Source organism: Taurulus bubalis (assembly GCF_910589615.1).
Source record: "Taurulus bubalis genome assembly, chromosome: 15".
NCBI lineage: Eukaryota > Metazoa > Chordata > Actinopteri > Perciformes > Cottidae > Taurulus > Taurulus bubalis.
Window position 1 is genome coordinate 6707822 of NC_136603.1, and position 15458 is coordinate 6723279.

General features: G+C 41.9%; 1 protein-coding gene across 1 annotated transcript in view; it reads right to left on the reverse strand.

The window, feature by feature from the left end:
• Window positions 1-255: 255 nt before the first annotated feature.
• Window positions 256-15458, reverse strand: part of LOC306748159 (partitioning defective 3 homolog B-like) — a gene marked incomplete at both ends in the record, with an annotated part of 181009 nt that continues 165806 nt past the window's right edge. Inside the window, 3 exons of the mRNA XM_079231291.1 lie at window positions 256-370; window positions 582-692; window positions 890-1099. Of these exons, the coding sequence (XP_079087417.1) occupies window positions 256-370; window positions 582-692; window positions 890-1099 (436 nt within the window). The remainder of the gene's footprint in view (window positions 371-581; window positions 693-889; window positions 1100-15458) is intronic.

The window sequence follows — 15458 nt, forward strand, 5'->3', positions numbered from 1 at the left end:
AAGACTCAGAGCAATTTAAATGACTTCAAACAACAAGACATTATGCTTCACGCCGGCCACTCTGTAATTAACCTCCTTTACCTTGCTTGTCTGTGTATTACCATATACTTCAAACAGTGCAGACAGTGTTTGATAATGATGGTGATTCAAATCACACCATTAAAAGGTTTCAACTGGATTTCATTGCAAGCAGAAGAGCTGCACAACACAAAGCAGTGAGCTTTGGGCTCGTGTTCATCTCTGGACCCGACTCGTCTACACAGCTGCAGTCATGGCATTCTTCTGTCTTGGGTTGGTTTGGTGTTGCTGTTGCTGTCTTCCTCCCTCCCCAGTATAGACATACTGGTCTGGACTGGGATCCACCATGTGCCTGTAACCAATCAAACATGTTCTCAGGGTACAGTGAAGTCTTGTGGTCTTACTTAATATGTACTGATGTAGATGTGTATTACACAATGATGCTCCTTTTGTAGTTATACAACTCATTTTGTACGGCGAGGTGTTGTTTCTCATACGCTTACATTTTAAAAGTCTCTTCAGCTGTTAAATGGATGAACAAAGGAGGCTCATATTCATCCTACCTGTAACCTCCACCCGCGGTTCCACGTGCCATGGTGTCGTACCGTGGTCCACGGAGCGGAGGGGTAGGAGACGGAGGAACATCCTGCCTCAAGGGGCCTCTCTGCTGGGAGCTGGGAGCAGAAAACAACACGTCCACCATTATCACCCGATGAGCACGACTGTGAGGACAGGTGTGAATGGTTCAACAGAAATAAGCTAAAATGAGCAAAGCTATTTGAATCAAAGAGGACTCTGTATTTCATGGAGGAGTTTAAGCTCTGGGTTCAGCATCCTGGGTCATGTGATATGAAGCAACTCCTTTAATTACCTGGGGTGGGGATAGTACCCAGGGTCGACGCCCCGAGGGTCACCTGGCCGTGCGTATGGTGGACCGGGTGGGTAGCCGGAGTAGGACGGGGCAGACTGCGGGTTGGGGTAGGAGGGGGACTGAGGGTACCCCTGTGGGACCTGGGGGGGTCCGGGGTAATGACCTGCCCACGGCTGCATGGAGTAGTCAGTCGCATCCAACGGACCTCGTCTGGAAAAGGACAATTTTAAACAAATGATGTCGTAAGAAAACTAAGTTTTAAGAAGTATAACACACACATTTTGTATTTTCTAAGACATTTAGTATTTGTATCGGCATTGCAACAAACATAAACAGGTGTGTGTCGGTCCAGGTCCATTCACTCCCTCAACCACAGTCTCCCAGGGCCGACTCGAAGACTAGAGCTAGAGACTAGAGCTATATTGTGTGTCAATAAAGAGGAAGCTAATACATATTTTGTTAATATTTTCATTGCTAGCGAGTATAATTTTCCAAAACTGCAAAAAAAAAACCGGTAAAAACGGCAAATAGTGAAATAACACACACACGCGTTTGTTAAAATGTAATTGTAATACATACATATTATGTAACAATCATACTGTATTCATATTTTGTTGATATTCATATTATTGGGTACTTCTGTATTTTGAATATTTTGTATATTTAGCAACATTGTTATTTTTTTAAATAAACCTTCATGCCAATAAAACCACATTGAATGGAAATAAACATGATTTGCCTCCAAGACACTATTCAGTAGAAGCAGCTCTAACCTCTCGTTCTGCCTGGAATCTCTGTCACTAAAACCAACGCTGGCACCGAGAACATCATGCTACAGCTTTTGTTTGCTTTGTGATGTTCTTTTCATGTATTTTAATTAGAACTAAAGAATACTACTGCTGCAGTTTTTGCCAGTTTCTCTGTTGACTAAATGGCTTAAATATTCATGAAAAGCTGCTGAAAACTATTTGTTTTGGACCAGAGAGAGAGAGAGAGAGGGAGAGAGAGAGAGAAAGAGAGGGAGAGAACGAGAGAGAGAGAGAGAGGGAGAGAAAGAGAGAGAGGCACGCACAGCGGCCCATCCCGGCCAAAGATCACATAGCAACAGAATATAAGTGACATGTGACAGTTTTAAGAAGGACAGGGCTCAGTTAAAACACACACACACACACACACACACACACACACGCACACACACACACACACACACACACACACACACACACACACACACACACACACACACACACACACACACACAGCTGTGGTAATCCAGTACAAGCCTGTCTATAGATATCAATGTCTTGTGCCCGGTGGAAAGCAAGTACACAAACATATGTCGTCCACACAGCCAACATTATGAGGTATTACATTTTATCTGAGCCGTTCTGTTTTTCTTTCTTTCATCTGTCTACATTTGTTTCATCCATTTCATCCTTTCTCAATCTACCCATCTGCTTTTCCATCTCTATTTTCCCCTCTTTAATTTCTATTCTTCAAAACTAATCTTCTATTCTATTTTTGTTTGTGTATTTATGCTTGTTTGTTCACGTACATACAGACAATTCTAGATTAAATGAGCGCATATATATAATATAATATATATATATATATATATATATATATATATATATATATATATATATATATATATATATATATCCTGTTCTTTCTCAATTTTTATTAAATTCATACTGCCTCGCAGTTTGGATTAATATACTTACAAAATAATGTGTACTGAAGCCTGCACTTCTATATAAATGTGTTCACTCTCACTGAGTGTCATAATGACACTTATCGTTGACATACATTGTTAGGTGGGCGGGGCTCCACAGCCTTCAGCCAATCAGAGAGTTGACCTGTTGCCTGGAGATAACGTTAATGTACACACAACCACCGCGAGACAGCCCGACTAACTCAAACACAGATTTGTACATAAATACTTGCACAGAGCAGACACACACACACACACACACACACACACACACACACACACACACACACACACACACACACACACACACACACACACAGTGCTGGTGGTCTCCATGCTGACGCCAGTGTGTGTCAATTTGGGTGGTCAGCAGTGGAGAGTGTATAACTAACTACATGCCCATCATGTTTGGGATGTCTGCTTCTGCCCCTCCTGGCTCCATATCGGTCCTGAGAGTCACACACACACACACACACACACACACACACACACACACCCCACACACGCACACACGTTACATTTCTGCTTTTCTCGTCTGTCAACCTGTCTGTCTTCTGGTTTTCGACTCATTCTGCTACACGTATTGTAAGTCACTCCGGCTGCGTGACGCGTATCAGCTACATGTCTCAAATGTCTCCCCTTCCTGAGATCCACAGCCGTTTCGTCTGCTTCTCTCCCGCTGGAAGGCCGACCAACACGCAAGTCTGCCAGCTGCCCCGTCTGTCCATGTGTCTGCCTGCCTCCCTCGCTCTCCTTTTAGAGGTTTTATGGCTACAAGTCTGCCTGCCGGCTGATCTGCATGGCTTGCCGGCCATCCCTGAGCCTGCGTACCGACGGCCGTATCAGTCAGTCGATCTGTCACTCTGAGTTTGGCCCCTGGCACCGATAATGTCACCGAGGCAGAGATAAGAGCAGCGGAGAGGTGACGGGGAGGTGAAGAAGGCAGGGCAGGGAGGCAGAGAGGGAGATAAGATAGAAAGTAAGAAGGAGAGGGAAGGACGAGTGTAGGGGGAGGTACAAGGGTGAGATGCAGATAAAACACAAGGATAAGAAGAGAGGTAGAGTGGCGAGGAAAATACAATCAAGGGAGAAAAAGACTCTAAAAAGGTAAAGCTAATTAAGAGTCAGCAGCAGCATTTGTGAGCAAATGCTTCACTTATCTATTACCTGTTTAATATGCACCATGATTTGTCGTAATTTGTAGGGCTTTCAGTCACTTATTAGGACACTATAATAGATATGATACAACGCTAATTAGACAAACCTGTAAATAGAGAGAAAAGGTCAATGAAAGGAGGTGTGAAGATGAAGGAAACAAGACAAGAGAGAAACATGGAGCCAGAGGAAAGTATTTTGTCTGTAATTATAGAGACAATTTGGCAGATCAGAGACCTAAAAATCTCATCACCGAGCTCTTATTTCACCTGTGTGATCTTTCTGTGGCTACATCTACAAACTGCTGCACTACCTACTGTAGTATACCTGACCAATTTGTGCTTATTCTCTGCCGGAGGCCCCGCTTAAATCTGAGCTGAGGGAGATCTGCGTGCTGTTAAACGTTTAATTTGTATTTTGCGTTGGACCAGATGACAGGAATGAAGAAAAAGGAAAAAAAGAAATAGACAATCGTCTCCCTGATGGTCTCGTTTACTTGTGTAGGTCGTATAGAGGCATCAGCATTAAATCTGTTTCATAACCGGGCAAAAGTTCCCTGCAGTAACTTTAAGTTGTTTCCCAGTTTCATTTCCTTATAATAGGAGGCCGTTTGGGCTGTTGCATTTTGACTCGCAATTTAAAAAGTTACCTTTGCCACAGAAAATGTGATGGGGGGTTTTTCACAATCACTAACGCTTTTCAGGATTATTTGATTAGCCAAAAAATACATACATATATATATTACACAGTCGTTGTAAATGAAATAATCATTAGTTGCAGCTTTAGAGTCGTCAGAGAGATGCCAGATTGGGAATGGGGTGGAAATCCAGTGGGAATCTTTGGGGAATCCACTGTAAATCCGTTGGCAAGTTTGGAATTCTCCCTTCAGGAACCCAGTCAGAAACTGCACAGCAGCTGGGGATTATGGGGTAATGAGGATGGAACCCATTACTGGCACACACACACACACACACACACACACACACACACACACACACACACACAAACACACACACACACAGTGCAAACCTTAGCTCGAATGCAGTGCTAGCTCCTAATCACCCCCTCCCAAACTCCACGTACTCTGGAGGAGGCAAATTGGCACACAGCTGGAGAGGAGTTAAGACCAAATGAGGAGGCTGGTGGTCTGTGTGTGTGTGTGTGTGTGAGCATATGTATGTGTGTGTGTGTGTGTGTGTGAGAGAGAGACAGAGAGAAAGACAGAAACAGATGTAATGAATGAGAACAGCTTCCTGGCACATGCAACAACTAGTTTAACATAATTGAGAGAGTAATCAAAGCAAAACGAAAGAATTGAAAACGTTTCAAGCAGAACAGGAAAGCCATCAGGGGCTCAGTTTGAAGTGAAATTCAACTACGTAATACCTGTTCAGGGATGCCTTCTTAAATAGTGTGAGTTACCGAGATGCATTCGGGACAAAGGTTAGATATTCAAAAGGATAATTTGCAAGATTTCTCTCCAGGTCTGGCAGTAATTGAGAGTAACGCGAGCCGTTCTAATTCTCTGGTATTTAAGGGATTTCTGAGGAAACAAGGAGTTGTTATATGTCCTCTGCACCTGCCCCTTTCTCTCATAAACACACGCTTCACTTACTCTTTCTAAAAGGGCTGGATACAGCTGTTATACTAGTGGGAACACACACACACACACACACATACACATACACACCATCGATCATCCCAGCCTGTCTCAGAGAGAGACACAAATACTTTTAAGAAAGAGAGACAAGACGTCGCGATGTGACACAACACATTAAAAAACTCCTGAGACTCAATGACAGCCGCGTCGGAGATGGATCGTCTCAATAAAACCAAACAAAAACAACACTGCCTCAAAATATGAAGAGAGGAAAAGTTTCAGATGAGAGGGGGAGGGTCAGAAGAGGTGAGAAAAGAAAAAAAGAAAGGAGGGAGGGAGAAAGAGGGGGAATAAAGAGCGATATTCAAAGTGAGCAGGAGAAAGAGGAGGAGATTTAATGCAGCTTTAATTCAGTTATCTCTTCATGAGTCTTTATAGAGCCGAGTCTTCACCTCGTGCTCGTACCCATTTAAAACAGATTTGAGGTTTGAGGTTGAGAAAACACTTCATATATTTAAATTGCATTCAACGGCGTCAGATTATTTGTCAATGGGAGTCACGATATTTTGACAGTCTGGTAATAAAACCAGATTAATAGCTCAAACGGTTCCACGACTGCTGTCGTAATGTCATTTGCTGAGAGCGGAGATGCTGTGATGTAATGTCCCCGGAGTTGAACTGAGTCTAACTTAGTTCCATCCTCCTAATGTGATACTTCATTATGAAGCTTTAATCACAGATGCATCATGGTCCAAACAATGAGGCAATAAAAGCTTAAGTGAAAAATAATGAAGGGAGGAGAAATACTTTATCTTCCATCTCAGGAAAAGATTCTACTGGAATATAGATGGAACCTGCGTGACATCCCGAGTTTTTTATTCAGCAAATTACATTTTATATTGGTTTTGAACCATATATCTCAAAATACTGTCGATTATATCTTCAAATGCCTTATGTCCTTCCATAACAACATTCCATATTAAAAGCAGTTAAAGCAAATGCTTTATTTTCACCTATTTGGTGAAGTGATGAACTCTGTGAAGTACAGATTTAAACATTAAATGAGTTTTGCACATTTATGCTGCATATCCAATGACATCATCTGCTCCTTCTGGAGGATCCTGAGAGGTGATTATGACACAAACATGAGGGCACAACACCGCATGTACCATTTAAAATAGTGGTTCCACAGAACAATAGCAAAACAATACCAGCTTTGACAATATCATCTTAAATCATTGGTTTGTCTTTGTGGTTTTCTTGCAGTCGACTAAGATGTTAAAGCACAAAGCAGAGAGTCAAGGCTTTCAGCATGACCGTCAGTTTTAGAGTTAGAGCACAGGAAGCTGCCGCGTGAAAACAAACTACACAAGTACAGTATACGTGGCATCTGGAACTGTATTTACTGGGAGTAGTGGGAGAAAAACAAACTCTTAACAGAGCAGAGCTGAGTCACTGGAGTGAAGCAGCAGAGAGAGTTTTTATTAGGAGAAGCCCAATAAGACACTAAGCTGTTTTCCCACTTATGGTTAAGTGGTTACATACTGTGTGTGTGTGTGTGTGTGTGTGTGTGTGTGTGTGTGTGTGTGTGTGTGTGTGTGTGTGTGTGTGTGTGTGTGTGTGTGTATGTCAGAGATGGAATTCTGTTGGTTCAGCTGTCAATGTGGTTTGTTTTGGTGCTCGTGTGTATGTGTGTGTGTGTGTGTGTGTGCGTGCGTGTGTGTGTGTGTGTGTGTGTGTTAGAGCCCTAAACCTCCCTAGACTCCTGACCCCTTAAGGTCATATGATACTCCATCAGCTCCCATCAAACACTTAGAAGATGGGGTCAAAGGCCAAGGAAGGGTATTATCAACCGGGATTAGGGGGCATAACCAAATACATAGACAAAACATTCAAACCCTCGTTACCATTTGGTACATTTGACAAACCATTTGGGGACATTGATAACCCGGCAACTGCAGTGAAAGCAAAGCGAACGCAATGTTGTATTTTTATGGACATGGCTGATATGGGCTAAGAACAGCTGACCTTCAGGGTCTTTCAATCGGCCGGAACAAATACATTATATTAATGACGGGATCAAGTTTATCAGCCTGTGATTTCATTTTACGAAAAGCATCTGTTGGCTTTCAAGGTTAAAAACATAAATAAAATAAATGTGTTTAAAACTCAGCTGCTTTGTATAAAAAAATAAAAAAGTTAAGTGCAAAAGGGTCTACATTATGAACATGATGGCTGTATACACAACATCATGCTTAAAGAACGAAGCTAAAAGCTGCAACTCCCAGGCAAAAGGTTTGCTTCCTCACAACTAGTAGTATATATATATATATATATATATATATATATATATATATATATATATATATATATATATATATATATATATATAGCCTTGTCCACGTTGTATAAGGTAGAGCTAGTTAGCCTTCACATTAAACAAGGTTAAGCCTTATAAAAATAGAATATAATCTTAATGTTACTTGTTCTGTCATAACCCTTGGATTGGATGCTTATTACAGTAACACAAACATTAACCGTTCATGCTTTCTTTTGTATTTTTAAACAGCATATTTTAGTTTTTTTCATTTACACAAGAACATAATTTGAGGATGAAGACAAACTCATGAATTCATCAAATGTAAAACTATCCAACACAAGTTTGACCGGAGTTGCCGGAGTGTAAACTTTCCCAAACCAAATTAAGGAGCAGGACAGAGCTGCTCTTGTGCTTTCTAAACTCTGAACTCCTCAGTAGCACCCTGGCTCCCATGCACTTGATGCTGCAGTCATCAACGGGTCCTTTTGTAACTTGTGAGCACACATAGTAATATAACAAGTCAGCTGATGACACACCCTGCTTTTGGAAATACGGTTTCTATTGTAGGAGCAATCTAAATATAACATGTTCACGACCGCTGAAATTGGTGCAACCACATTTTGAAGCAGTGGTTGTTTATGTCACCTCTTATTATGAAAACGACAATCAGTAAATAGTAGTCTTCAGATCATGTACTTGTCATGTGCTTGTCATGAGCTGCAGTGGTTTCGCGACCACGGTCAACAAGAGGCTTAAAGAGAGTCAAATGTTCCTGGTGAGACAGGTTGAATGGAGGGTTGAGAGTGTGCCAAAAATAAAGATCAGGCAGTATTTCACTGGGAATTGTTTAAGTAAGATGAAGACGCGACCGTGTGTTTTGTTGACATGCATGCTAATCGTGTCGGTGCCAAGGAGCTGAATACTGACGACTTCACGGCAGGGGCAAATTTGTGTTCAAACCAAACAACCAACAAGAAGTTTCCAGACAAAGAGCAAGCCACTAAAGACTAAACTCTTCATCGGTATTCCCTGATAATAGCAAAGAGCAAAGGACAGGGAGAAGGGAGGTGAATGCAAAGAGGATTGGAAGATAGCGTCAACAGAAGACAAATAGGTGTAACCGGGGGACGGGCTGAGACAGACGGGACGGGAGGAAGAGGGGAAGGAGGAGGAGGAGGAAGAGGAGGAGGAAGGAAAAAGACAAGGGCTGTGGCTCCATATTCTCTGCACAACACAACATTTAATATCTACTGTTTTATTGCAGTCAGAATTCTATGGCTTTTCTTAATATATATATGTTGTCTCAATGTTTTTTTTTAATCTATTTGCACTTTTATTATATTCTATTATTATTATCCGTGGGTACTTTATATATTGGACAGGAGAGAAACGTTTTTTCAACTTTGTGTGTTTGGCACATGTTGAGGAATTGACCATTTTGATTCTGAGAGTGAAAATGTGTGCATTAATGTCCCGCAAAAAAATGTTATCACTTCAGCATTTTATCCTGTGAGACATTTTTTATTAATTTTCATAAGTAGCTTATGAATTCTTGAGCTTCGGCCCAAACCGTGTTTTGTCAGTGACCTTTGACTGCAAACAATCTAATAAATCCCTAATCTAAAAGCCCATATGGACGTTCGTTCCAAAATTTGAAGAAATCCCCTCAAGTTGTTCATGAGGTAATTAGTCCTGAGAATGGACAACCCAAACACACAATGCCTCCGGCCACAAGTTTTGCCGGTGCAGGAGCATAAAAAGTAGTCTCAGTGGCATGTGCACTACTTTCTGACAAGTAAAAAGTTCAACAATGGGGGGAGGATGGAGGGGGGGAGACGCGGGGGAGAGAATACGATGGAAACAAGAGTGAGACTTCCACACACAAGCTGAGGAAAAAGCAGTGACAAATAGGAATACAGGTAGGAGAGATGAAATCTCCCAGATGGATGATGTCCCGTGGAGCTCGGAAGGAAAACATGAAAGGAGGAAGAAAGGGAGCAGAAAATGAGAAGGCAGGGACAATAAAGAAAATTAATGGTGGAGAGGTGGGGAATGGGAAAAAAAAGTAGAGAGACAAGCGCTGCCCTCCAGAGAACTGGCATGCTGTAGGTCAGCATCTGCTGAGAATAATGGGCCCTACTTTAGAGGAACACACACACACACACACACACACACACACACACACACACACACACACACACACACACACCGGATGCTTGCTCATACTGTTCACGTTTGAATGAAACTAAACACCTTTCAAGGGCTCCTATCTGTCTTTGTCAATAAAGTTCTGTCATATGTGATTAATCCGCCTGGATGTCATGAATTACAAACGGACTAGTCCAGGAAACTAACATGATTACATTCCCTTGTGCATGTAAGTTATGCCGTGTGTGTCTGAGCGTGTGTGAGGCTGCATAATACAGAAGACTTGTTTTAAAGAACACGGCTGAAGTGTTAGGAGGAAGGAAAAAAAAGACAAAAAACGCCAGCAGGGAACTAGATGGAAAAGACCACAGGAGGATAAGAAGAGGACAGCGGCGAGCAAATGAAAGAATACTGTAATATAGAAAGTGCTTAAAGTGAAAAGTATGAGGACAAAGCCACAGAGAGAAATGTGCAAAACAGGAGAGAGAATCGAATAAGAGCATAGAAAAGTAAAAAACAACACAAATTCTGTCAAACTAAAAAGAGAAACCGTACCAAAAGAAAATGAGATGGAGAAGGACAGAGGAGAAACCCATTAGAGGAAAGCGAGAGGAACTGAGGGACGAGGGCCTTCCAGATGGTAGGAGACCGTTGCCTCGGAAACACAGAGAGGGCAGAACAAAAGGGGATTTGGAGTGGCGTTTCGCATCCCATCATAACACGGCCATGCCATTTGAAAACCGTGCAATGAAGCGGTAGCCAAAAAAACATGGAGGCTGACAATCTACAGCAAAAAATAAATTCTGGTCAACCGGAGGTGAGCTCAGGACTGAACGTCTTTCAAGACCTTTGTTCATGTCTCTGCAGCTCCTGTTCCAATGCGCTCACTCTCTCACCTCGCCCGTTGCTCATGGACTCCAATCACAACGGAAATGTGCACACGCAGAATTTTGGAGTTGAGGTTGAGATCCATAAACGACATCTCTGTGATCTAACTACGCTCACATCTGGGAAAGAAGCGGGTGTAAACAAGTGGCGTTACCACATGGGCCCGCCTGCAGCCACGAGCACAAAGTAAACGTCTCTCGGTCGGCATCACAAACAGAACACGTGCACAAACACGGACATTAACTGCTGACTCGGCCCAATACGTGGCTCCGGTGTGACTGCAGCTCCCTGTGTCCTTGAAAAAGAATTCAATTTGACTTTAATCAATGTTAAATACATATTAATCTGTGTTTATTATACCATCTACCCTTTAGATGAGTTACTACGAGAAACCAAGGACACATTCAGTCTAAAATCAACAGTTAATATTGTTATCAGACAGAGAGTTACGACAACAAAGCAGGTTTGTGTGTTTTACGATGACAGGAGTCCTACTCTCTTACAAATAGGAACCCTTATAATGTGAGCCAAATGTCAGCCAAAGATAGACAGCAAATGAGTGGGAAACGTCTTTCTAATAAACAATTGATGATACAAAATACAAGGATTCTTATTACTACATTTCCATTTTATTTAAAAAAAACTATCAATACAAATCTGTGCCAGAATACTGAAGAATATATGAAATATATATTCTTTGTGAAGGAGCTATTCCAGTAAATTGCTTTTGACCTCTCTGATATGCACCTATACAAACTATATATATTCCCAAGCTCTCATATCAGAGGAAATAATAACCATTCAGGGTCCTCTCGAAAATGGCAACATCAAATGAAGCCATAATTCATGTTGAATGGTGCAAACCTCGTCACCAGCAATATCAACTTCTGGACACTTGAACGTGCAGCAGCCATAAAGACAGATTCATCCCGGTTGCAATGAATTGGCTGAAAGCTTGTACGTACATGAATGGGCCATGTCCATTTATACCGGCTGAAATTCTTCAAAGTAAAGATGACATTCAGTTATTGCAGTATCATACATAACCACTTAGGCAGTATAGTGGGCGACTTCCTTAAACCCCATGAAATCCATTACTGATAATGCCATATCCCATACAAATAGCCTCCATTATCTCACATCTTGAGCCAATAAGGTTTCCCCTCAGCAACACGTAATGGTTTCAAGCTGGGGACATTTTGCTCTGTGCATGACCACGGGATACAAATTGCTGACAGAATTACGAACCCCCGATAGCCTAATTTTGGTGCATGAAGAGGAGTTGTGACATAGTGCTTGAAACAGCAAGATGGGGGATTGACACACACACGGATTGATGTGAACAACTTTTAAGGTGGGACACACACACATACGCACAAACAGGATCTCAGTGTTTGTGTGGCGCCTTCAGGAAAGTTATGCGTGTCACTACACCTGTGCACAAGCAACTGCATTACCTACTTATGTTACATTTCATTTTCATTGAAAACATGAATTGTATTTGCAACTTTAGCACTGAAAGTATGGCACTGGAGATGCAGTTAAGCATGTGCATCCATTCACTAACTTGACCACCACAACCACAGCCTTTTTTTTTTGTTATGTCAAACCCCTGCCTGTTGCAGTAATATGAGCTGCTTCCTGTTTCAACAGATTCATAAATCATCAAAACAATTTATGACGCGTTCCATTTGGCGTCAAATATTTTGACATGAGCTACTTTGTTGCACACGCTCATCGTGCCGCTTTTCATTGTTTATCGTTGGTCATTGGGAGATAGAACTTTGCATCCCTGCAGAAACACATTTAATTATCATTTAACTTTTAAATAGAAGTTTGAGAATTCCTGGAAAGAAAAAAAAACTAAGCTTGTAGCAGCACAGGAACAGCAGATGGTCATTAGCCTGCAGCCAGATGTTAACATTTCACAGCTGCAAGTATTGAAAAGTATGAAGCGCGGACGATCTTCTTGTTCTTCAGACAGACATAAATAATAATGTAACATTCCTTGATGCATTTCCCACATTTCTGGTGATGAGTTAAGTGCCATGAAGTAAAGGCAAACGCCAGCCATTAAACTAGCAAGACGTAAAATGAAGATGTTCACATTTTGGAAGGACAGAATGAGTAATCTACCGAAGGCGTCTTTTTATACCACAATTCAAAAAGTGTGGTATTTCACAACTTGTAGCAGACCTGCTTCACTTCACATGATCACATGATCACTCAACATCAACTCAACGCCAGCAGACCCCCCCAAAAAAAACCTGTTAAAGCTTTGCCGGCTGGCACCTGAAAGAAAAACTTCCTCCTTCACCCCAGGGTCCAGACATATGAAAGCATATCTCTCACACACACATACACACACACTTGTCGAGCGGAGACCCCATGGTTGTGCAACACATTACGGGCTGTAACCCAATTTTCGAAGAGTCCAAGATCAAGATCAAAGCTGTGACCAGAACCCTGTAAAGCAGCAACGGGTGAACACATCAGAAACACTAGGAGCAAGAAACAAGATAGGGTCAAGACAGAAAAAGCAAGATGGAAGGAGGTGGGGGTGGGGGTCTTTCTTGGTGTCCCCTTCATGGCTAACAAACAAGCAGAGACTCGCTGAGTCCAGAGACACAGAAAAACAACTGGACAATGGGGTGGATTGTGCCGCAGTTGTAAAGTGGTCTGGGAAACTCTCGGGCCTGGTTGGGAGGTCTTCTCAAGAGAGAGATGGAGAGACAGAGAGAGGAGTGAGACACATTCCCATTTCATTTCCCCCCTTCGGCAGAGTGAAACAATATTCAACAATGTCCTTTTCACCTCAAGTTCAGAGAGAATGAGAAGGAGAAGGAGGAGAGGAGGGGCTGGAAGATGCAAAGAGGAATGGCAGAAAGCAGGAAATAAATGAAGCAATGTGACTTAAAGAGACACAGAGACTGAATACAACATCTGCTTTCTAATTACTAACCATCCAATTAGCATTATAATGAGGAAGTGACAGCCTTCCCAGAAACCTGGGCAGCAATTCCTATTGGCTCTTTTAATCTAATAAGAGTAATAATAAGGACAAATGGGTAAGTGTGTTCAGCTAATCCAATTGGGTCAAGGCTGCGTTTCAAACAACCGTGTGCTGCTATCAACAGAGATCCGTGGAGAACAAAATCCTGTTTTTAATCGAAGCCGACTTAGTCCAGTCGTATGTGCTTTGAAACTCACGTACATGAGACAAGTGAATCAGTTTGTGATATTAGTGGGTTATAACACATATTGTCATTTTTTGTAGGGTTATATAGTGTCTTTCTTTCTTTCTTTATTGATTATATTATACAAAAATAAACTGAATTGAATTACCGCAAATGTTCCTGTCAACTTAGTTTTTTTTCTTCTTCTCTTTTCTTTCCCTGTCTACCAGTGTGTGTGTGTGTGTGTGTGCAGCTATCTTTGTGAGAACAAAATTGAGTTTGAGACCTTGAGCGTGGGGACATTTTTCAGAAAGTGAGGTCATTTGGGCCGGTCGTCTCCTACGAACAAACTTTCAAAGACCTGTTTGGGGGTTCAGACTTGGTTTTAAGGTTCAGGTTAGAATAAGGTGAAGGTTCGGGTCTAGGGAATGCATTATGTCAAGGAGTGTCCTCACAAGTACAGAAGTACAGGGTTGTGTGTGTGTGTGTGTGTGTGTGTGTGTGTGTGTGTGTGTGTGTGTGTGTGTGTGTGTGTGTGTAAGAGACAGAGAGAGCGAGAATGTGTAAATGGGGAAGTAATGGGGCACACATGGTTGGGGCGCAACCTGCTAATGTTGACCATACAAACACTCTGATAGCCATCTACTGACCTCAGAATGACCGAGTCTCTCTCTCTCACACACACACACACACCCATACGCGTAATACGCATGTGTGCGTACTAACCATTGAAGTTGTTTCATACATGTTCATGCATCCATTCATGCCAAGACACAAAGTATTTAACCCCAACCTTCCAGGTTTAAGTCCAGACAGTAATGGTTGCTGAATGTCATGCATCTCTCTCTCTCTCTCTCTCTCTCTCTCTCTCTCTCTCTCTCTCTCTCTTTCTCTCTCTCTCTCTCGCACTGCATCATTTTCATTACTGCTTTGCAAAAATGTTGTCGCTGTTCACTTTCCATGAAAAAACTCTCAGCTCTTAAGAGAGTTAAGAATGCTATTTTCCGAATTTTGAGCACACGTCATAAATCTGAATGTCTGAGCAAGAGAACTGAAGTTCTCTATGGGAGAAAGACGTTGGACTAAATAACACAAAAATTCATATTTACCATTAGATAACTTAAACTCAAACTTAAATTTAAAAAAGGGTTGCCACGTTTAAAATCCTGTTTAAGGACTCTGGCGAAAAAGCGCCTTTGTTTTGTTTTTCTGATATATTTAATGACCAAAACACTGAGTCGTTTTTATAGCGCAGCAATATATACACGATCCCCTCGACAGACTCCTCTCTATTTCATGCAGTGACATTTGCTGACAGTTTGTTAGCTAGTGTTTGTGCTTTAGGCATGGAAACATCATCCACTGCTGGCTCATGTTTTAATTTTAGAGCCATCAAAGTCTCGTCTCGCACTCGCACAACGTAGCCAGCGCTCCAGTTAAGTGACTTCACGTCAGACACACGGTACCTGACTAAGCAACCCTACAGCTATTTATGGACTCACTCGGAATAATATGAACAGGTATACAGGCGTGCAGACACTAGATGCACACAGCCGGCTAGTTATTTC